The sequence below is a fragment of the Carcharhinus amblyrhynchos genome, chromosome 7, assembly GCF_965287045.1.
Source record: "Carcharhinus amblyrhynchos chromosome 7, sCarAmb.v2.hapA, whole genome shotgun sequence".
Classification (NCBI taxonomy): domain Eukaryota; kingdom Metazoa; phylum Chordata; class Chondrichthyes; order Carcharhiniformes; family Carcharhinidae; genus Carcharhinus; species Carcharhinus amblyrhynchos.
Genome location: NC_137330.1, coordinates 104,802,525 through 104,826,194, shown reverse-complemented (window position 1 = coordinate 104,826,194; position 23,670 = coordinate 104,802,525). Strand labels below are relative to the sequence as shown.

The 23,670-nt window shown below is 41.1% G+C and overlaps 1 protein-coding gene across 5 annotated transcripts in view; it reads left to right on the top strand.

Annotated features, from left to right (window-relative positions):
* The window catches only part of wasf1 (WASP family member 1), a 133,707-nt gene that overhangs the window by 60,960 nt on the left and 49,077 nt on the right, over positions 1–23,670 (top strand). For 4 of the 5 annotated variants that reach the window (XM_080192894.1, XM_080192896.1, XM_080192893.1 and 1 more), the window contains exons 2-3: positions 8,050–8,208; positions 12,085–12,219. In XM_080192894.1, the coding sequence (XP_080049020.1) occupies positions 8,076–8,208; positions 12,085–12,219 (268 nt within the window). In that variant the 5' untranslated portion in view covers positions 8,050–8,075. Of the gene's footprint in view, positions 1–8,049; positions 8,209–8,521; positions 8,665–12,084; positions 12,220–23,670 lie in introns of those variants that run through there. The other variant, XM_080192897.1, reaches the window with a different exon arrangement.

Genomic DNA, 23,670 nt, shown 5'->3' with positions numbered 1-23,670 from the left:
ACCAAACCTGCCATCTTGGACTTTGGGAGGAAACCAGAAGAAACCCACAGAGATATGGGGAGAACGTGCAAACTCCACAGTGACCCAATCTGGGAATCAAACCTGGAACCCTAGCACAGGCAGCAATGCCAACCACTGCCACTGTGCCACCCTAGCATGCTTGCCTTCATTGGCGGGGCATTGAATATAAAAGTTGGCAAATGATGTTAGTTTTATATAAAATGTTAGGCCACACTTGGAATACTGTGTCCAATTATGGTTGCTACACTAAAAGAATGGAAGTACAGAAAAGGTTAACCAGATGTTGCCTGGTATGGAGGTTATTAGCTATGAGAGAAGTTGAATAAACTGGATTGTTCTCCCTGGAAAGACTGAGGCTGAGGAGCAACCTGATAGAAATTTATAAAATTGAGGGGCATAGAGAAGGTGAACAGTTGGAAGCTTTTTCCCAGGGCAATAATTACTCACAGGGGACACCAGTTCGAGGTATGGGGGGGGGGGGGGGGGGCAGAGTTCAGTTGAGATATGCAGGAGTAGGTTTTTTTTACACCGAGGGTAGTGGGGGCTTGGAATGCACCACCAAGTGAGGTGGTTGAGGCAGACATGTTGTGACATTAAAGACTTATCAGAATAGGCACATGACCAGGTAATGTATAGAGGAATACTGGTCTAGATAGGACAACGTGATCGACACATGCTTGGTGGGTCCAACGGCCTGTTCCTGTGCTGTACTGTTTTTTGTTTCTGACAGAAGTGATAACTATAGATGGAAGATATCTGCTTTTTGTTTAGCACCAATGTCATTAAGTGACTGACCAGGGTTATATTACGTAATTAGTTGTTTTTGGTAGATTATCTTCCATTCTCCTTGGCAGAAGAGGAGATGGCTGAAGCAAGCTGGGTGAAACTTGTTACAGGTTACAGAAGTGAATTATAATAAACCAGCTGAAGCTGTTTATACAAATGGAGCCTGCAGGAATTTATAATTTGAAAAAAAACTAATCTATCTGGTTGATTTATTAATGCTAGCTTTTTTCTAAACTACTGATTTCAGTAGTGCCCCTGGAGTGCATGTGATGTCCGAGGGCACCATCAAGCTCTTCTGTGCTCTTTGCACACGGCAGGGACTGGGATGTATTACCGATTCCCTTAATCACATTTTGATTTTTGTTTTGTTTCTGCTTTTCCTGCAGTTCCCTTTTTGGGGGCTGCCCTGTTTGTTTTGTCCCTGAGATTGTTTAATTTAGTTTATTTGATTGACAGCAAAAGAGGTGCACTCCCTGGGCAATCCTTTTTCATGTATTCACTAAACTCTGTGTAAAGTAAATAAATCCAACGTGCACTTGTCTTTCTAACCTTTAAGACACTATTTTCAATTCTGCCCTGGGAGTTGAATATGATTTTAACCTCTGGGGTGCTACTTTGTTTTTCGGATGAGTTGTTGAGCTGAGGCTTCATCTGACCGCTCAGATAACTGAATAGCATGGAGTTGTCCTGAGGCAATGTTTGTCCTTCAACCAGTGACAAAGATGTAGATCACTTAGTCATTGATGTAATTTGTTCTTTGTGAGTCCTTGGGTGCAGAAATTGGTGTTCATTTTTGCATTCACGATAACAAGTGACCATGTTTCAAATGTGTTTCATTGGTTGTGAATCATTTTAGGCTATCCAATAGTGCTTAATTTGTCCATGCTGAAGGACTCGCAGTCACTGCAGTTCGAGAATTTTCCTGTCTATCATTCTACCTCATCCTTTCCACGTTACCATTCTGAAGAATTTTTTCATCCTATGTTAGTCTGCTAAGGTTTGGAATTTAAAATGTCATAAATGTAACTTCCCATTCTAGGTTCGTCTTGGTGCTGACAGCACATGGGTGGTTCAGCTCTGTGTTAAACATTATCTGGTGTGACTCAGCACCCCAATATGGTATGGCAGTCACTAGAAGGCAGTGGACTGAGAGCACATTTGCTAGAATCTGTTTTCTCTGGGCTTTCTTAGCCAGTTGAGCTTTTCATTTCCGTTTACCTCTTCCAGTGCTCTTCCAAACAGCCAGCCTGTCGAGGCCACAACTGTCTTCCAGTTGTCCATGTAAACATCTCCCATCAACTTATCTTGCTAGCAGATGTCCTTGTGGTAGATGTATGGAGGCTGGAGGTCATGACCCAATGGCCAATTCGCTGTACAGACGATCTTTGGGTGTACAGCTGTTATCCAACAATGAATGTGACCAAACCAGCTCAGACATTGTTGGCTTGGCGTTCAATTCATGTTGATGGAATTAGCACTGGACCTCTGCAAGGATCAGAGGTGGTGACTTGATCTGCTAAAAGATAGAGGATATGTCTGACACAGTGAAGGTAGAAGCTGTTCAGCATTCTCTCTTGGCTAGCATATGTTGTCCAGATCATGCTACGCCAGAGGTGTACAGTGAGGTTGTAGGCTTTACAGACACTCACCTTTGGTGTTCTGTCAGCTTGCTGCTAATCCACATTCTTATTCAATGCGTACAGTACTTCAGCTGCAGCTGTTTTGATTTCAGCATTAAGTTGTTGCTCATTGTGGAGCCTGAGATATGAATACTAACCTGATTGGTGAAAACATGATCACCTGACAGAGATGCCCTTCTCAGCCTTTGGGCTAAGTCAAGCATGTGATCAAGCCCAAGTTAGGGTGCAATGCCTTTTCTGTCTCTGTGGGGACCATGAATTGGATTCAATTTAAATTGTTGTTTGGAGCAGCAAGGAAATGGATTAGGATTTGCCCAATTTGCTCTGTGCATTCTTTGTACGTTTAAGAATGGACTAAAAATTTTTTAAAAAAACAACCTCCAGCATTACATTGTAAATACTGATCAGGTGTGGCAACATACTGGACCATGACAAGTTATCTACCTGGTGCTAATGGTTAATTTGAACTCTTTCCAGGTGTGGGAAAGTTTGTCCATTGCAACTGAAAATGTTCCTCAGTATGAAATGTAAGTACAGCAGCATCAATGTAGACTAATCTTAAGGATTTGGCACACCTTTGTCTTGGATCTCAGACAAAGCTGAACAACCTTCCTTGACCTGGAGGCATTTCACAGCAAAGAATATGCTAAACAGTGTCAGCACAAGAATGCAACTGTTTGACCCCCACTGCAGATATCAAAAGGTTCTTGTGTTTCTCAGTCATTGCTGATCTTGTCCGTCACGTTGTGGGTAGAGAAAATTGTGTTGAGTGAGTAGCTTTAATCTGCAGCCAATTTTCTCCAGCTTCTTGAATAGACTGTTTTGCTTATGTGGTCAAATGTCTTGATGAGATCAATGAAGGAAACATATAGTGGAATCTTTCATTCACAACATTTATCTTGCAGCTGCCACATTGAGAAGATCATGTCAATTGTGGATCTTCTAGTTCTGAAACACACTGGGATTCAGGGTGGATGTGTTTAGGCGTGATCAACAGTGTAACCAGGGCAACACAGGCAAATACTTCAGCAGGGAGACGCATCAATAGTTGTTGCAATTGCTGTTGTCACCCTTTTTTTGTACAGGCTTTCTGTTGTGTTTAGAGCTTCTTTAGAGACCATGTTCTGCCCAGAATACAACTAAGAGTAGTGTTCCATCCATGTCTCCAACTGTTAATTGCAGTTGGTGATGGCTTCTTCACCTTTGTTTTCAATGCACCCATTTTCTTTATTGATGGCCCTGTTGCCTTTTTAATCCCTTCGCATGTAGAATCGTAGAATCCCTACAGTGCAGAAGGTGGCCATTCGTCCCATCAGTCTTGCAATGGTAACTGTTCCACTTGGGTACTAACCCTGTAACTGCTCGTATTTACCCTGTTAGTCCCTCTGATACTAGGGGGGCAATTTAGCATGGCTAATCAACCTAACTCGCACACCTTTGGACTGTGGAAGGAAACTGGAGCACCTAGAGGAAACCCACGCAGAACGGGGAGAACCTGCACACTACATACAGTCACCAGGGATCAAAATTCAACAGGGGTCCCTGGCACTGTGATTTTTTTTTTATTATCGTCACATGTATTGGTGTACAGTGAGAAGCATTGTTTCTTGCACTCTATACAAACAAAGCATTATCACACATTGAAGCTAGGGTGTAGAGAAAGATCAACTTAGTGCATGGTAGATCTATTCAAAAGCCTGATGGCAGCAGGGAAGAAGCTGTTCTTGTGTCTGTTGGTACATGCCCTGAGACTGTATCTCCTTCCCAATGGAAGGAGATGGAAGAGAGTATGTCCAGGATGCATGGGGTCCTTGATTATGCTGACTGCTTTTCCAAGATAGCGGGAAGTGTAGACAGTGTCAATGGATGGGAGGCTGGTTTGAGTGATGGACTGGACCTCATTCACAGCCCTTTGTAGTTTCTTGCAATCTTTGACAGAGCAGCAGCTGTACCAAGCTGTGATGCATCCAGAAACAATGCTTTCTATGGTGTATCTGTAAAGGTTGGTGAGTCGTAGTAGACATGTGGTGGGTGGATGTAGCTGTCGCGAGGGGACATAAATATAAGGTTCATGATGGGAGATATAGGAGGGATGTCCGAGGTAGATTCTTTACCCAGAGAGTGGTTGGGGCGTGGAGTGCGCTGCCTGCTGTGATAGTGGAGTCGGACATTTTAGGAACTTTCAAATGGTTATTGGATAGGCACGTGGAACACACCAGAATGATGGGGAGTGGCGTAGCTTGATCTTGGATTTGGACGTAGCTCGGCACAACATTGAGGGCAGAAGGGCCTTTATTGTGCTGTACGGTTCTATGTTCTAAAATAGAGGCGTTGGTGGTCTTTCTTAACTATAGTATCGGCATGGAGGAACCGGGACAGATTGTTAGTGATGTGGACACCTAAAAACCTGAAACTCTTAACCATTTCTACTTTGTCCCCATTGATGTAGACAGTGGCGTGTACTCCACTACGCTTCCTGAAGTTGATGACTATCTACTTTGTTTTGTTGACGTTGAAGGAGAGGTTATTGTTTTTGCACCAGTTCACCAGACTCTCTATCTCTTCTGTACTCTGTCTTGTCATTGTTTGAGATCTGACCTACAACGGTGGTGTCATCAACAAACATGAAAGTTGAGTTGGAGAGGAATTTGGATGTATAAGGCATATAATAAGGGGCTGAGGACACAGCCTTGTGGGGCACAGTTTTGAGGATGATCGTGGAGGTGGTGGTGTTGTCTATCCTTACTGATTGCAATCTGTGGGATAGTGAGTTCAGGATCCAGTCGTGGAGGGAGGAGCCAAGTCCTAGACCGCAGAGTTTGGAGATGAGTTTCATAGGGCCTGGAAATTGGAGATTTGCAAAGAAGTTAGAGTTTAAAAATAGGGAGGTTTTGTTGCAATTGTACAGGGTGTTGGTGAGGCCTCACTTGGAATACAATGTACAGTTTTGGACCCTTATCTAAGAAACATTGGAGGCAATCCAAAGGAGATTCACCAGGCTAATTTCTGGAAGAAGAAGGTTGTCCCATCAAGGGAGATTAAATAGTCTGGGTCTATATTCCTTGGCATTTAGAAGAGTGAGAGGTGACCTTTATTCAAACATAAGATCCTGAGGGGGTTTAAAAGTTTAAATGGTGAAATGTTTTCACTAGTGGAAGAGTCTCAAACAAGGGCACATAGCTACAAGATAAAGAGCCAGTCATTTAAAACTGAGGTGCATAGAAATTTCTTCTTGCAGTGGGTCCAGAATTCTTGGCCCCAAGTGCTGGTGAAGGCTGCTTCGTTGGAAGATTTAAAATAGAGATGGATAAACATTTTGTAGATTGAGGAATAGAGGGCTATGGGAAAATGGCACAAAGAGTTGAGGCTGAGGAAGATCAATCAGCCATGATTGTATTGTCTGGCAGGACAGGCATGAAGGGTCTGTTGGTCTACTTTTTTTTTGGGGCAGCATGTTGGAACAGTGGTTAGTATTGCTGCCTCTCAGCGCCAGGGACCCAGGTTCAATTCCAGCCTCGGATCACTTTGTGGAGTTTGCATGTTCGCCCAGTGTTTGTGTGGGTTTCCTCTGGATGCTGCAATTTCCTCAGTACCCACATTTGGGGGCCTCCACTATATATCTGTTTTTAGTTTTAAAAAACAACCGCTTACTGCTTCATGTCTGAAGTCATAACTTGTACTGTCACTCACCCTTTTTCCATAGACTTCAATTTTGCTGACAAGTCTGTTAGATGGCACTTTATCAAATGTCATTTGGAAGTCCGTGTACAACGCTAAGTGCTTTATCCTCATCAATCCTCTTTGTTACTTCATCAAAAACCTCAAGTTAGTTGAACACAATTTGCCTTTCACAAATTCATGCTAACTTTCCTGAGTTAATTTGCATTTGTCCAAGTAACTATTAACTTTGTCCCAACTGTTTTCCTGTACCACCAAGGTTAAACTGACTTATCTGCAGTTGCTGGGATTTATCCTTAAACCTTTTTCTGAATAATGATATATGATTTGCAATTATCCAGTCTTCTGACACTATCCATGTATTTAAGGGGGATTGGAAGATTATGGCCACTACCTTCACAATTTCCAGTTTTTCTTGCCACATGATGGTCAGATGCATCTTATCTGGTTCTTACTTATCAACAGTCTCATCTCTTTAGGCCTCTTAACTTGTATTATCAACCTGACATTCTATCATACGCACCTTTTTTGTTTTATCCTTCTCTCCCCTCCCTCTTCTCCCTCTTATTATCCAGGGAGCTCTGGTTTTGGTTACCCTTTCCCCATGTAGGTCATCAAGCACAGAGGTGATGGACAGGCTAGGCTGTGTTCAGCATTGTAGAAAATAATGAGTACATGTTGTTTCATGTTAAATACTTTGAAAAGGCTGCAAAACATTTAATGGTGTTCTGTATTGGAATGACAGCACAATTACATTTTGGGAGCATTGATAAGTCACTAGAACTTGATGCAAGTCAGAATTCGGATTAAAGATTCTGGTGAGATCTAAATGAATTACAAGTCTTAAAAGCAGGAGATGGTTTATCCACAACTTATTAGACAAAAGCATGGCAGAGAGCATCCAAATATATGCCAGTGGGAAGCATTAAATAGTTACTGTCTATATGATGATCAAAAACCTTAGGTAATGAAATTGAGGAATCAGACGCAAAAAGAAATAGAACAGAGTGCTTGTGGTCAAGGAAAACGAGTTCCCATTTCTCTCAACCTTAATTCCTCAAGCGGTCAAAAGAAAAATTGTAAATTGGATTTTCTGCTGAGGATAATTGGATAAAATATGGTACTTCAAAAGTTTCATTTAAATAGATTTATAAAAATCTCTATTCTGGTCATACAGTTAATTTAAAGGCAGAACTAATTAATCCAGGATTCTGATAATTAAAAACATTGTCAATTTTTTGTACTGAATTTAGGCACAGAATTTAATCTTCCAGCTTCTTAAAGGATAAATTTAACCCAATCAATGGGATCAGCACTGCTTTTATATTACAAAAGATTTTACTCTTCTTTTGAAGTCAAAGGATCATAATATTGGATAAGATGTACAACCAGAAATCTTTGGGTTTCCTACATAATGATAGATTACATTAACACACTCTGTGTCAAGGTCAGCAACAATTATTGATAAATGCCAAAGAAATCAAGTGCATCCAAGTAGAATTTGAATTCTTTTATAACTTTACCAGAAATTTCTTCTGCTGCAGCAATTCACATTATTGGAATCTTGGTTGCAATATCTCACTCCCTTTATTAAAGGGACTTAAACCCTGGTGATAAGAGCATTGATTTTATTTAACACTTTATGAACTTTCAGAAATTATTTTTGCCTTTCTGGGATTAAAAGCAGTTCTGCTCTGGCTGTAGGAATGGGTAATAAATGCTAGCCAGCCAGCGATGCCATGTTTCATGAATGAATAAGAAAGTGTCCTTATGCACTTTTTACTGTCTGCCTCTCCATGAAGAAATTTTTTTTGACAGTTGGGTATAGGTTCCCAAAAAGTAAATTATGTGCAAAATATTTGCATAAAGCAGTGATTCCAACCACCTCAACACTGATAGAAAATGTTGTTTTTCTCTATTCCAGGTTTCTCACTCTAACTTTAATTCAGAATGCCATTAGTGAAAAGAAACATAGAACCCAGATATTTGTGCCATACAGTACTGCCAGGAAGTATCCGGAATGAACTGGAATGTGTGACCAACATTTCTTTAGCAAATGTAATCCGCCAGCTGAGTAGCCTGAGTAAGTAACTTGCATTGCACATTGAATGTACTTGCCCATAAGTTTGACATTGCGTTAATAGATCATGTGCATGAACTAATACATTGTAATATTTGCATCATAATATGGAAACAAATTAATAGTAGCGTTGTGCATGGTGTAAATGACATAGAAATTAACCATCTAGTTTATTCTAACTTTAAAATGATTCCTTCATTCTTTTTAAGAGCAGTTCCATGTTTCTTTAATAGATTTTTCATTCTTTTGGATACTACCATGTTTCTTTTAAAATAAGTTAAAATAATTACATAATTTCCATCTTTTGGTTTTATAGCTGCAGTTGAAAAATAATACATGAGTATTTATCTTAAAATGCAATGATGTACATGAACCTTTTAAATGGCTGATGCATTAATGAAAGGTTATTGCACACTTGCTCAGTGCTTACAAAACGATGCCTACCTGCTGTCAATCCAGGTAAGTGGATTCAGACAAATCTGTAGCAAATTATTCACTTTCGTTTCAGACCAATACAGTCCTCCATTGACACCAATTTTGCGCTTTATTTTCAGCAGATCAATCAACTTCAGCTGGCAATCTATAATTTCCACACCCTCACCTCTCTTCTCCACCGCGCCCCCCCCCCCCCCCCCACCACCACCCCCACTCCTTAATGTTACTAATTACACAATGTTGTAGAATTCTTTGCATTAATCTAGTCAGATACTGTTAAGTGATTGAGTTGATATTTGAAAAATATGCCACCAATGTGCATGTTTTGGTGCTCTCTTCTGACTGAACCATTTGAGCCAAGTTTCTGTTCTATTAAGACTTTATACTACATTTGGTTTGTTTACAATGCATTTTGAAATCCTTGTAGTAATATTTATCAAATATCAAAATTTGGACACATTATCAAAATTTCATCACTATGGAGTTGACTGAATTTTCAACACTTGAAACTGATAGCATTTAGGGAACAGAATCTAAAGTCTAATTGTATACTTTTTGTGGCAACAAATTTCCCCCCTCTATTTCCCTTTCTATTATCAATCTTAACTTTAAATTTTACTCATTCAGCTCAATGTAGCTCTTGTGGAAGCTGGAACAGTTTCGCCACCAGTGATGTGCTTGGTTGGCGACTCAGATGTTTATGGGAGCAAACCAGTAGAAACCTTAGGGCTGGTCTAGAAAGTACAGAAATAATTAAGATGGTTGGTGCAATTTAAGCTGCACCAATCTTGGTAAATTCTCCTGTATTGCCATCTTGCTGTTTTGGGTAGGCATGAGGGATACTTCCTAGAAGGTGTTGCCATTTGTTCCTGGACTTTGCACTTTAGAAGTTTTCCATCCAAGTTTTCCTTGGAATTCTACTTGCATTCCCTCTTATTGTGGATTTAAATTGGTCCTTTACATCTGTTTCTTCCCACCGCTTTCTTGCTTCCCTTAATACATCTTCGTTCAGTGCTAACATAAAGAACAATTATAATCCTGGTGCTTATTTGGCACAAAGTTTGGTAGAATAAAAGAGTCTTATATTCATCCCATTACTCCAACACCTGAATGAATAAGCTAAATCATGAAAAGAAATATAAGGTTGCACCCAACAGTGCTCTATTATGCTGTAAACATAGATTGCAAAGTGCCTGATAAACATGTAAAGGTAATATTTTAGAGCTTACTGGAATACCTTTAGATGCGTCATGTTGAAAAAGACCATTGCTACAGTGAAAAGTTGAAGAAAGAACAGAACTGAATAGTGGATAATAAATGTTTTGAATGGAGGAATATAAAGAGAGAGGTCCAGCCGTAATGAGAAAAATTGTACGGAGCTTCATAAGGAAATAAATTAGTGGATTGTAAAGATAGGAAAAATGTTTATGTGGATAAATGAAGAAAAAGTAAGAAATGTATTCTCAGTGATAAAACATTGAAAGAAGAAAGGAAAGAATATCAAATTGGGGTTCAGATACATTTTTAAAATGTGAAAGGACAATTTGTAAAATTATATAGAAAATATTTGTTGGATCCAAAGTTCAGAGCATAAAGTGAAAAGGCAATGCAATACAAATCATCACTGAGTCCACAGTTAGGATAATGTGTCCAACTTGGATGTTCTATTTTAGAACATAGAACACTACAGCGCAGAACAGGCCCTTCGGCCCACGATGTTGCGCCGACCAGTTAAAAAACAATGACCCTCTAACCTAAACCAATCCCTTTTCGTCCATAAACCTATCCACGGATCTCTTAAACGCCCCCAAACTAGGCGCATTTACAACTGCAGCAGGCAGGGCATTCCAATCCCTCACCACCCTCTGGGTAAAGAACCTACCCCTGACATCCGTCCTATAACTACCCCCCCTTAATTTAAAGCCATGCCCCCTCGTGCTAGCTTTCTCCATCCGAGGAAAAAGGCTATCACTGTCCACCCTATCTAAACCTCTAATCATCTTATATGTTTCAATAAGATCCCCTCTTAGCCGCCTTCTTTCCAGCGAAAACAACCCCAAATCCCTCAGTCTCTCCTCATAGGACCTCCCCTCCATACCAGGCAACATCCTGGTAAACCACCTCTGCACCCTCTCCAAAGCCTCCACATCCTTCCTGTAATGTGGGGACCAGAACTGCACACAGTACTCCAAGTGCGGCCACACCAGAGTTGTGTACAGTTGCAACATGACGCTGCGACTCCTAAATTCAATCCCCCTACCAATAAACGCCAAGACACCGTATGCCTTCTTAACAACCTTATCTACTTGATTCCCAACTTTCAGGGATCTATGTACACATACACCTAGATCCCTCTGTTCATCCACACTATTCAAAGTCCTCCCGTTAGCCCTATACTCGACACATCTGTTATTCCTACCAAAGTGAATTACCTCACACTTCTCCACATTAAACTCCATCCGCCACCTCTCGGCCCAGCTCTGCAACCTGTCTAAGTCTCCCTTTGGTCACTTTCTCAAAAAACTCAATAAGGTTAGTAAGGCACGACCTACCCGCTACAAAACCATGCTGACTATCTCCAATCAATTCATTACTCTCCAAATAACTATAAATCCTATCCCTAATAATTTTTTCTAAAACCTTGCCCACAACAGAAGTCGGACTCACTGGTCTATAATTCCCGGGGAAGTCTCTGTTCCCCTTCTTAAACAATGGGACAACATTCGCTATCCTCCAATCTTCCAGTACTATACCAGAGACCAACGACGACCTGAAGATCAGAGCCAGAGGCTCTGCAATCACCTCTCTTGCCTCCCAGAGAATCCTAGGGTAAATCCCATCCAGACCAGGGGACTTATCTATTTTCAAACCCAAAGTTTTAGAAAGTTTAAGATCATGGGGAGGGAACTGAGGTTTACTAAGATAAGGAACATTCGTTGTAAGAAACTAGTGAAATTGGCTCTTTCACCTTAAGTAGAGAAGGCCCAAAGACCTAATGGAAGTGTTCAAAATTTAGAAATTTTTGTGAGGTAAATAGAAAAAAATCTTCACTTGTTGTTGAGTTGACAATTAGAAGGTATAAACTCGATCACAAAAATCTAAGATTTTTGAGTTACTAGCATATTTTATCAAACAGAAGCAGAATTCCACAACTTAAGTGCGTAACTGAAAATAAAATTGGAAGACTATGGTGTAGAAAGTCACAGAAATTGAATGTGTTGCTTGTGGCCACAATATTTTTAAAATATTTATGAATTCTAAGTATGAATTTTTCATTGATTTCCACTTACATCTTGTAGATGATCTTGACACAAATAAGGACTTGTTAGGACTGGAGGATTGAAGTCTGACTTCCCTTTTTTTTCCAGCTTTATCATCGATACAATCTTGGTATCCATTTCCAAATTTGAATCTGCTCTGTCATTTTTCCAAACTATTCTTTAGGTAAATATGCAGAAGATATATTTGGGGAACTCTTCAATGAAGCTCATAGTTTCTCCTTCAGGGTTAACTCTCTACAGGAACGTGTTGACCGTCTTTCTGTTAGTGTGACACAACTGGATCCAAAAGAAGAAGAACGTAAGTATTTTAAATATAAAAAATGTGAACATTCAATTAATAAACTTTATGCACAAGAGATGGATACGTTGTCTTTGGGCCCTTTCTGAAGTTGCTCCTCCTCTTTCACAGAATAGCAAAAAAACAAAGCCAATATCAATATCCAAGTTAGATGTGCAAGTCCGAACTTCAGTTTAACTGGTTATTTTCTGAGGGCAGCATTTGATGTGCTCCAGGTCTGAGTTGGCACTCTATAGTCATGTAACAGAGATACTTGAATCTTTCATCAATGCAGAAGTTAGTAGCATCTGCCATAACTGGCTTTGGTTAACGGTTGTCCAGTGTTATACTCTTGTGGAGGTCCTCCATAAGAAATCCATTTGGAATGTTTCATATTTTTCCAATCATTACACCAGCTGTCATCAAGCTTGAGGGAATCACTAAAAAGTTTTGGTAATTGTCCAAAATAATCTTCTATACAGGTTGGTAGTAGGCTGATCTTGTTGGTCTGGATCAGCAAGCCTTACTTCATACCGATTGCACTAGCATGTCTACACTGAGAATAGAATGTTCGCAAGCACGACCATCCAGGGTATTGGTGGTGTTAAGTGTGCCAATGATGACTTTCGAAGAAGAATTCAGCTGAACGTGGACAAATTTGACATGGATTTGAAAGCCATGTAACACAACAGTCTACTATAGCGTACATCGTAGAGTGAAATTACTCTTGCCTCTATAATAGTCTTGTCCAATCCCTGTTGCATTTGTTTGACACTTGACTCTCAAAATCCAAATTGTATTTGCAAAACCTGCAATTGATATAATTTAGTTTAATCGTTGTCCTTTTCTTTCTGAAGCTTAAGTTAAGACTACTTCTGTTGTAAAAGTAATAGTTTACTTATCAAGTTGTTAAAATATTTTCTCTAGACTATATTTTCCTCATGAAATTAAGGTGGCTGATAGTTTATCCAGACATCTTTACAATGTAGTACGTGTTATCTACAGGCTTGCCGCTGCACATACAAAAAGTCTCAGGTTACAACAGTGAATGTTCTGAGTTAGTCCACTTACTCATTCCCAATACAATATTATGTCACTGAGCAGAAATTAAATTTTCTGTGGTTTCTCTCTACCCTAACTTTGTATACAGGCTGAATAATACTCATGGTTGTGACTCCATCAGTACTGAGATTGGCCTAACAATGCAATTTCTTTCTTTTTTTTAAACTAATTAATATTGAGGTTTCCTTTCCACCCCAACCAGAAATCCTGAGGAATTCAAACAAAATGCCTGAGCACTCTCAAAGCTATCCAGAAAAGTACCAAAAGTCAATTAGTCTTGCAGTTGAAATTGCTTGTGTTTCCACATGAATAGTAGATCTTTTGTGAGGCTTTCATTGTCCTTCAAACAACCAATATTATACAGCAATTTAATTTAAAAAGACCCAGTTTCTTGAAATTGATCAATGCTTAACATAGTAATTTGGTAATTGCTGTTTGTGATAGATTTTCAACATAAATAAAGTATACTGTATCAAACCTGAATATTGATGTGCAGAATGCAGAGATAATTGGGTGGGATGTGGTTGATGGTCAATGTATGCAGTATGTGCTTGTTATTCTATAATATTATAACATACAAATGATTGGCATTGTAAGCTGTGCAGATGCAAACATGGAATTACCGAGACAGATGGATGTATATTTCTTTCATGCCTTATGTTACCACTGGACATTAAAGTCATAGAATCGTTAAGGCATAGAAGAAAACCACAGCACAGAAATAAGGCCATTCAACCTATTGCTGTTTGTGGAGCAAGCTAGTCAGTTCCAATGAACTGCTGTATTTCCCCCATACTTTCGAGAGCTCTCAAATATCCATCCAATTTTCTATTAAAATATTTCAATACTTGCACCACCATCTTAGCTGTTTTTCCAGGTTACTACCGCTCACTGAATAAAAGTTCTTCTACACACCCGTTCCCCACTCCCCCCTCAACATTTCATGTGCTGAACCTTAAATCTGTGTCCCACAGTCCTTGTACCATCAGCTAATGGGAATCTTTTTCTACATTATCTAAACCTGTCAGAATTTTAAACAGTTCTGTTAAATTTTTTCTGAATCTCCTTTACTTAAAGTAGAACAACTGCAATTCTCCAACTTAATCTTGCAGCTAAAATCCCTCATCACTGGAACCATTCTGATAAATCCCCTCAATACATAAGAACATAAGAAATAGGAGCAGGAGTAGGCCATCTAGCCCCTCAAGCCTGCCCCGCCATTCAATAAGATCATGGCTGATCTGTTGTGGCTCAGTTCCACTTTCCGTCCCCCCGGTCCCCATAACCCTTAATCCCCTTGCCTATCAAAAACCTGTCTACCCGCGTCTTAAATATATTTAGCAAGGCAGCCTCCACCACTTCAATGGGCAGAGATTCACCACCCTTTGAGTGAAGAAGTTCCTCCTCAACTCTGTTCTAAACTGCTGTGCCCTGTAGTCCACCTGTCCTTTCTGAGCGGGAAGAGCCTCTCCACCTCTATCCTATCCATCCCATTCATCATCTTATATGTCTCAGTGAGATTTCCCCTCATTCTTCTAAACTCTAACGAGTACAAGCCTAGTTTATTCAGCCTCTCCTCATAGTTCAACCCCCTCAACTCCGGTGTCAGCCTAGTAAACCTCCTCTGCACTCCCTCCAAGGCCAAAATATCCTTGCGTAAGTGCGGCGACCAAAACTGCACACAGTACTCCAGCTGTGGCCTCACCAGTGCCCTGTACAGTTGCAGCAAGGCCTCCCTACTTTTATATTCAATCCCCCTCGCTAAGAAGGCCAGCATCCCATTTGCCTTCCTGACCACCTGCAGGCTGGGTTTTTGCGACTCAATAACATCTGTGAACTTCGTGCAATTCTGTAAATGTTTGCAGCAGGCCATTTGGCCTGTTATTTTTCTTTGTTTTTGGGATGTGGGCTTCAGTGGCATTTTCTACCCATCCCTCCTTCCCCTGGAGAAGGTGGTGGTAAACTGCCTTCCTGAATTGCTGAGTCCATGTGGCGTAGGTACATTGACAGTGTTGTTAGCAGGGGATTTTCACCCATCAACGGTGAAAGAACAGCAATATGTTTCCAAGTTGGGGCAATGAGCAACTTGGAAGGGGAATCGACTTGGAGGGAAATCTCCAAGTGTTGGTGTTCCCAGTTATCTGCTACCTTTTGTCCTTCTAGATGGTAGTGGTCAGAGGTTTAGAAGGTGCTATCTGAGGAACCCTGGTGAGTTCCTGCAGTGCATCTTCCAAATGGTACACACTGTGACCACTGTTCGATGGTAATGGAAGGGTGTGAATATTTATGCAAGAAGTAGCAATCAATATCCTTGCATCCCATCCAGTCCTGTGCCTTTGGTAACTCTAAGTAGCAAACATCTATTCAACACTTCCTCCTTATCAATGTTGATCCCTTCAAGGGATAGTTTTCTCTTGTTATTAAGTACAAATGCAAAGCATTCATTTAATACCTCAGCCATGTCCCCAGCCACCTATAAATTCCTTTTTTGGGGAATGAGTCCTTTTACTACTTTATCACTAATTACATGTCTATTGAAGACATTTGGTGGCTTCCGGTCTTTTCTAATAATCGCCTTTCACTTCTCTAATGTGCATTTTCACCTCCCCTCTGAACTTTCTGTATTCCTCTTGGGTCTCAACTCTGTCTTCTACCTGACACCTACCATAAGCATAGTTTTCCTTTAGTTTCTATCCCCTTTGTTGTCCAGGGAGCTCAGATTTGTTTGCCCTACCTTTCCCTTTTAAGGGAATATACCAGGACCGTGTCCAAACCATTTTTTTGAAGATGACCCATTATTCAGTTATAGTTTTTCCCGCCAATCTTTCATTTTCAGTCTGACCAGCCCAGCTCTGTTCCTGCCTCTTTGAAGTCAGCACTCCTCCAATTGTAGAGTCATAGAGGTTTGCAGCATGGAAACGGGCCCTTTGGCCCAATTTGTCCTTGCCTCCCTTTTTTTTTACTTAAAACCCCGAAGCTAATCCCAATTGCCCACATTTGACCCTTATCACTCTATACCCATATTACCCATGTAACTGTCTAAATGCTCTTTAAAAGACAAAATTGTACCCGCCTCAACTACCTCTGACAGCTTGTTCTAGGCACTTGCAACACTCAAAAAAATTGCACTCTTTTGTACCTCTCCCCTCTCACCTTAAACCTATGCCCTCTAGTTTTAGATTCCCCTACCTTTGGGAAAAGATATTGACTATCTAGCTGATCTATGCCCCTCATTATTTTATTTTATAGATCTCTATTAGATCACCCTTTAGCCTTCTATGTTCCAGAAAAAAAAATCCCAGTCTAACCAGCCTCTCCTGTTTAACTGAATCCACCAAGTCCTGGTAGCATCCTAGTAAATCTTTTCTGCACTCTTTCTAGTTTAATAATATCTTTTCTATAATAGGATGACCAGAAATATACACACATTTCAGGCGTGGCCTTACCAATGTCTTGTACAACATCAAGACATCCCAACTCCTGTGTTCAATGTTCTGACCAATGAAACCAAGCATGCCAAATGCCTTCTTCACCACTCTGTCCATTTGTAACTCCACTTTCAAGGAGCTATGAATATGTAGCCCTAGATTTCTTTGTTCTGTAACTCTCTCCCCAACGTCCTACCATTAACTGAGTAAGTCTGCCCTGGTTCAATCTACCAAAATGCATTACCTCACATTTATCTAAATTAAACTCCATCTGCCATTTGTCAGCCCACTGGCACAATGGATCAAGATCACATTGCAATCTGAGATAACCTTCTTCACTGTCCAATATGCCATCAGTTGTGGTGTCATCTGCAAACTTACTAAACATGCCTCCTATATCCTCATCCACATCATTAATATAAATGACAAATAACAGTGGACCCAGCACTGATCCCTGAGGCACACCACTGGTCACAGGCCTCCAGTTTGAAAAACAACCTACTACAGCCACCCTTTGGCTTCTATCATCAAGTCAATTTTGTATCCATTTAGCTACCTCACCCTGGACCCCATGAGATTTAACCTTATGCAACAATCTACCATGCAGTACCTTGTCAAAGGCCTTGCTGAAGCCCATGTAGACAACATCAACTGCACTGCCCTCATCTATTACCTCGGTTACCCCTTCAAAAAAATTCAATCAAATTTGAGACATGATTTTCCACTTGGAAAACCATGTTGACTAATCAGTCCTTGCATCTCCAAATGCCTGTAGATCCTGTCTCTCAAAGTATCTTCCAACAACTTACCCACTACACATGTGAGGCTCACTGGCCTGTAATTCCCAGGCTTTTCCCCTTTTAAATAAAGACACAACATTTACCACCCTCCAATCTTCAGACACCTCATGTGACTATTGATGATTCAAATGTCTCTGTTAGGGGACTCGCAATTTCCTCCCTAGCCTCCCACAATATCCTAGGATACACTTCTTCAGGTTCTGGGGATTTATCTACCTTGATGAGCTTTAAGACTTCCAGCACCACCACCACTAGGTTATGTACACTCAACAGTAAATATTGATGAGAAATATTAATTTAGGATCTAGCCCATCTCTTGTGGATCTGCAGATAGATGACCTTGTTGATCCTTAAGAGGCTCTTGTTACTCCTTTGCTCTTTATGTATTTGTAGAAGCTCTTTGGATTCTTTTTTATCTGCCAAAGCAATCTTGTGTCCTCATTTTGCCTTTCGATTTTCTCTCAACTCTTTTATTGAAGGGTGGGTTAGTAACTGTGCTGATGACATCAAGATTGGTGGAGTATTGGATAAGTTGGAGGGCTCTTGTAGGCTGCAAAGAGACATTGATAGGATGCAGAGCTGGGCAGAAAAGTGGCAGATGGAATTTAACCCTGATAAGTGCGAGGTGATTCATTTTGGTAGGACAAACTTGAATGCAGATTACAGGGTCAACGGCAGGTTCTGAGAAATGTAGAGAACAGATCTTGGGGTTCATAACCACAGATCTCTGAAGGTTGCCATTCAAGTGGATAGAGCTGTGAAGAAGGCTTATAGTGTGTTAGCATTTATGAACAGGGAGTTTGAGTTTGAGCCGTGGGGTTATGCTGCAACTATACTGCACCTTGGTGAGACCACACTTGGAATGTTGTGTGCAGTTCTGGTCACCTCACTATAAGAAGGATGTGGAAGCATTGGAGAGAGTGCAGAGGAATTTACCAGGATGCTGCCTGGTTTGGAGGATAGGTCTTGAGGAAAGGTTGAGGGAGCTGGGGCTTTTCTCTTTAGAGCGGAGGAGGATGAGAGGTGTCTTAACAGAGGTTTATAGGAGGATGAGGGGGATAGATCGAGTGGATGTTCAGAGATCATTTCCTTGGGTTGATTGTAGCTGGTACAGGGGACATAACTATAAGGTTCATGGTGGGAGATATAGGAGGGCTGTCCACAGTAGATTCTTTATCCAGAGAGTGGGGTGTGGAATGCACTGACTGCTGTGATAGTGGAGTAGGACACTTTAGGAACTTTCAAGTGGTTATTGGATAGGCACATGGAGCACACCAGAATGATGGGCAGTGGGATAGCTTGATCTTGGGTTTAGACATAGCTGTGCACAACATCGAGGGCTGAAGGGCCTGTACTGTTCTATGTTCTAATTATTTTTACTCTGGATTGCCTATTATTCTTTTTTAACATCATACTAATACCTATGATACAATGGCTCACTGCCTACTAACTGTTCCCCCACTGACACTTGATCTACATGGCCCACGTAATTTCCAAGAGTAGTGCATCCTTTCTTGTTGGACTGAATACGTGCTGCGACAGGAAATTTTCCCAAACACAATATAGGAACTTTTGCCTTTCTCTGTCCTTTAGAAGCATAGAACCTATGGCACGGAGACAGGCCCTTCAGCCCAAACTGGTCCATGCTGGCCAAAATGCCCATCTAAGTTAACCCTATTTGCTTGCAGTTGGTGTGTATCTCTCTCAAAATAAAATACGCTAACACTGTCCCAGTCTTCATTTGGGTAGTTAAAATCCCCCTTATAACTGCCCTATAATGTTTGCATTGTTTTGTTATTACCCTGCAAATTTGTTCAACTATATATTTCTTAGTAGTTGGTGGTCTACAGACTACACGGAGTAATGTATTTGCACTTTGTTCCTTAGATCTAGCCGAATTGAATGTCTTTGAACCCTCTGGAACATCCTCATCTCTCTTGTGCTCCCTTAACCAATACTGCCCTCGCACCCTTTCCTTCCTTTCCTATCTTTTCTGAACACCCTGAACCCAGAAATATTTATCACATTGTCCTGCCCTTCTTTGTGGCAGATCTCTGTTATCACCACAGCATCATATTTCCACAAAGAAATCTGTGCCTGTAACTCCCCAGTCTTATTTACTGTACGCTGTATTTTCACATACGTCACAGTAATCGTGATTTAGACATCATTACTTTCACCCTTACTCCAACTTCATCATTTTAACTTGCTATTCACTACTCCAGTGCTTTCTGATCCTCCCAGTATTTAGTGTATTGTGGTATTCCTCTCTCATATTTCTTCTTGGTTCCCACACCCCTGCCAACAGCACGAGCAAAACTCCCTGCAAGGGACTCCCCCAGCTCTGTTCAGGAACAACTGTTCTAACTTGTATAGGTTCATCTCCCCCAGAACCAGTTTCCAGGGAATTTTGAGTCTTCCCTCTTGCCATCTTTCCAGCCATGCATTAATCTGCCTTATTCTCCCGTTTCTGCACTTGCACGTGGCACTGCGAGTTATCTGGAGATTACTACATTTGAAGTCCTGTTGCTAATTTTGTAGCTATCTTCCTAAATTCTGATTGCAGGACCTCCATCCCCCTGCCTGCTTAAGTCATTGGTATTAATGTGGACCAAGACCTCCGGCTGTTCACCTCCCACCCCAAACAAATGTCCTGCAGCTGTCCAATGATATTGTTCATCGTGGCATGAAGGAGGCAACTTACCATCCTGATTCCTAACCTGTGGTGGCCAGAACTGGACACACTTGTAGTTAGTTATCACCTTACTTGGAAGGAAACGTGTCAGCCAACTCATGCATAGCAAGTTCTTACAAACAATATAATAATGACTAAATAATCTGCTTATGTGATATTGATTGAAGAGTAAATGCTGGTCAGGATCACTTCCTTGGTGTTATTCAAAATAGTGCCACAGGATCTTTTGTATCAACTTGAAAGGGAGCAAGACATACCAAGAAGGTGCAAATAGATGAAATAAGTAGATTTCACTGTAGGCAAATGTGAAGTGATCCAATTCACAGAGAACGGAGAACTTTCTGATTGCTGAAAAGCAAATGGGGGTCCAAAGAGACTGCAGGTGAGAGGAGTAATAAGTTGGCAAAGGGCACACCAGGTACCTATATCACAAAATTTACAGAAAATAATCAAAAAGGCAAATTGAATGCTACCCTTCTCTAATTCTGCTAGATTTAGCAAACATGCTTCAGCCATAAAAAGCACTGTTTAGACCACAACTGAAATATAGAGAATAGGTCAGGGCCCAACACCTGAGTGCAGGCATATTGGCCTTGGAGTGGATTCAATTATACCAGGACTCTAAGGGAGATCACGCAAATAAACTGAGGAAGAATCATACTGACTTAAAACATCCTGTTTCTGTAGCCACAGGGGTTGACAAACCTGAGTTTTCCAGCATTTTGTTACTTCAGGTTTACAGAATCCATATATTTTGCTTTTGCTACCAAACTAGGCTTATATTTAGTAGTTATGGGATGGAAGGCTGAAGCATGACTTGTAAACCTAGTGGAATTGGAGAAGTAAAGGGCAGAATTCAATTTGACATTTTGATTATTTTTTGTACCTTTTCATGCTACAGGTACCTGGAGTTCCCTTTGCCAATCCCCAACTCAATCTCTTTGAACCCCAGTTAGCTTTTCACTATTTAGAAGGTTCTCTTTTCTATACTTTTTAGATCCAAATTGGATGACTTCACATTTGAATACATTGAATTCCATTTGCCAATTTCATCCAAATTAGAATCTAGAAAGTTAAGGGGCAATTTGATTGAACTTCTGATCTGGGTCAGAATTTTTATTCTGACCTAAATCAGATAAAAAGCTATCTAATAACTCCAATTTTTAGGCCAGTTTTCAGATGGGGGCTCTTCCAAATTCACTCAGTGGAACAATCCTTGCTAGGAGAAGTGGGAGAGAATTATTGAAGAAGCTATGCCCCCTGTTTATAGCACTAGATACCGTGCTCGATGTTAGAATCCATCATCAAAGAAGAAATAGCGAGGCACCTAGAAAAGAATGGTTTGATCGAGCGGACGCAGCACGGATTCGTTAAGGGGAAGTCGTGTTTGATGAATTTATTGGATTTCTGAGGATGTGACTAGTGCGGTAGACAGAAGGGATGTGGTGTTTTTAGATTTCCAAAAGGCATTTGATAAGGTGCCTCACAAAAGGTTGCTACAGAAGGTTAGGGTGCATGGAGTTGGGGGTAAGGTGTTAGCGTGGATAGAGGTTTGGCTGTCTAATAGGAAGCAGAGAGTTGGTATCAATGGGTGCTATTCTGATTGGCAGTTGGTGACTAATGGAGTGTCGCAGGGATCGGTGCTGGGGCCTCAACTGTTTACCATTTATATAGATGATCTGGAGGAGGGGGCTGAGCGTAGGGTGACAAAATTTGCTGACGTCACGAAGATGAGTGGAAAAGCAAATTGTGTGGAAGGTGTGGAAAGTCTGCAGAGAGATCTGGATAGGCTGAGCGAGTAGGCGAGGACCTGACGGATGGAGTATAATGTTAGCAAGTGCGAGGTTATCCACTTTGGCAGAAATAATAATAGGAGGGATTATTATTTAAAAGGCGAAAAGCTGCAGCATGCTACGGTGCAGAGGGACCTGGGGGTCCTTGTGCACGAGTCGCAAAAACCCAGTCTGCAGGTGCAGTAGGTAATCAAGAAGGCAAATGGAATGTTGGCCTTTATAACGAGGGGGATAGAATATAAAAGTAGGGAGGCCTTGCTGCAACTGTACAGGGCACTGGTGAGACCACAGCTGGAGTACTGTGTGCAGTTTTGGTCGCCGCACTTGTGGAAGGATATTTTGGCCTTGGAGGGAGTGCAAAGGAGGTTCGCTAGGCTGATATCGGAGATGAGGGGGTTGGCTTATGAAGAGAGACTAAATAGACTGGGTCTGTACTCGTTGGAGTTTAGAAGGATACGGGGGGATCTTATAGAGGCATATAAGATAATGAAGGGGATGGATAGGGTAGAGGTAGAGAGATTCTTCCTGCTTAGAAAGGATAGCAGGAGTAGAGGTCACAGCCTCAAGATAATGGAGGGGGGGGGGGTGCAGTTTAGATCAGAGTTGAGGAGGAACTTCTTTACTCAAAGGGTGGTGAATCTCTGAAATTCTCTGCCCGTTGAAGTGGTGGAGGCTACCTCGCTAAATAAATTTAAGTCACAGGTAGATAGGTTTCTGATAGACAGGGGAATTAAGGGTTATGGGGGGAAAGTGGAACTGATCCACTTCAGATCAGCCATGATCTTATTGAATGGTGGGGCAGGCTCGAAGGGCTAGATGGCCTACTTCTGCTCCTATTTCTTATGTTCTTAAACTCTGTACTTCCCAGAACATAAAGGTCTGAGCCATCCTGAGGAGCAATGGAGACAAGATAAGTGGTTAAAGGGAATATGATGGCAGATAAATAGGTGAGGTGGTGGAGTAGAATTTGTGGACTGCGTCAGGGAATTTTTTAAAATACACCATGTAACCTACCCAGGAAGGCTATTTTAGATTTGGTTTTGTACAATGAATGATTAATAAAGGGTTTTGTGCTTAAGGATCCCCAAGGAGATAGTGACCATAATATGATAAAATTCCAGATGCAGTTTGAGTGTGAATGTCATAGGTCCATAACCCGTGTCTTCTACTTAAATAGGGCAATTATAATGGTGTGAAGGAGGATTTGTCTAAGGTGAACTGGGCAAACAAGCTCAGATTCAAGACAGCAGATAAATGGTGGCAGATATTCGAATATCTGGGTCCAAAATGTTCAGCAGGAGTTTATCCCAAACAAAAAGAGGGATTTATGGAAGGTAATGTATAATGTAAAGAGGAGCTATGTGATTAAAGGTAGACAAATTAGGAGTATAGAAACACAGAGGGACCTGGGAGTGCAGGTTCACAAATCCATGAAGGTTGCGACACAAGTGGAGAATGTTGTCAGGAAGGCTTATGGAATGCTAGCCTTTATAGGAAGGGGGAATAGAGTTTAAAAGCTGCCGTCTAATGCTTCAGTTGTATAGAACGTTGGTTAGACCGCATTTGGAGTACTGCGTCCAGTTCTGGTCACCTTACTACCAGAAGGACATGGAGGCTCTGGAAAGGGTGCAGAGGAGGTTTACCAGGATGTTGCCTGGCATGGAGGGGCTGGGTTACGAGGAAAGGTTGGAGAA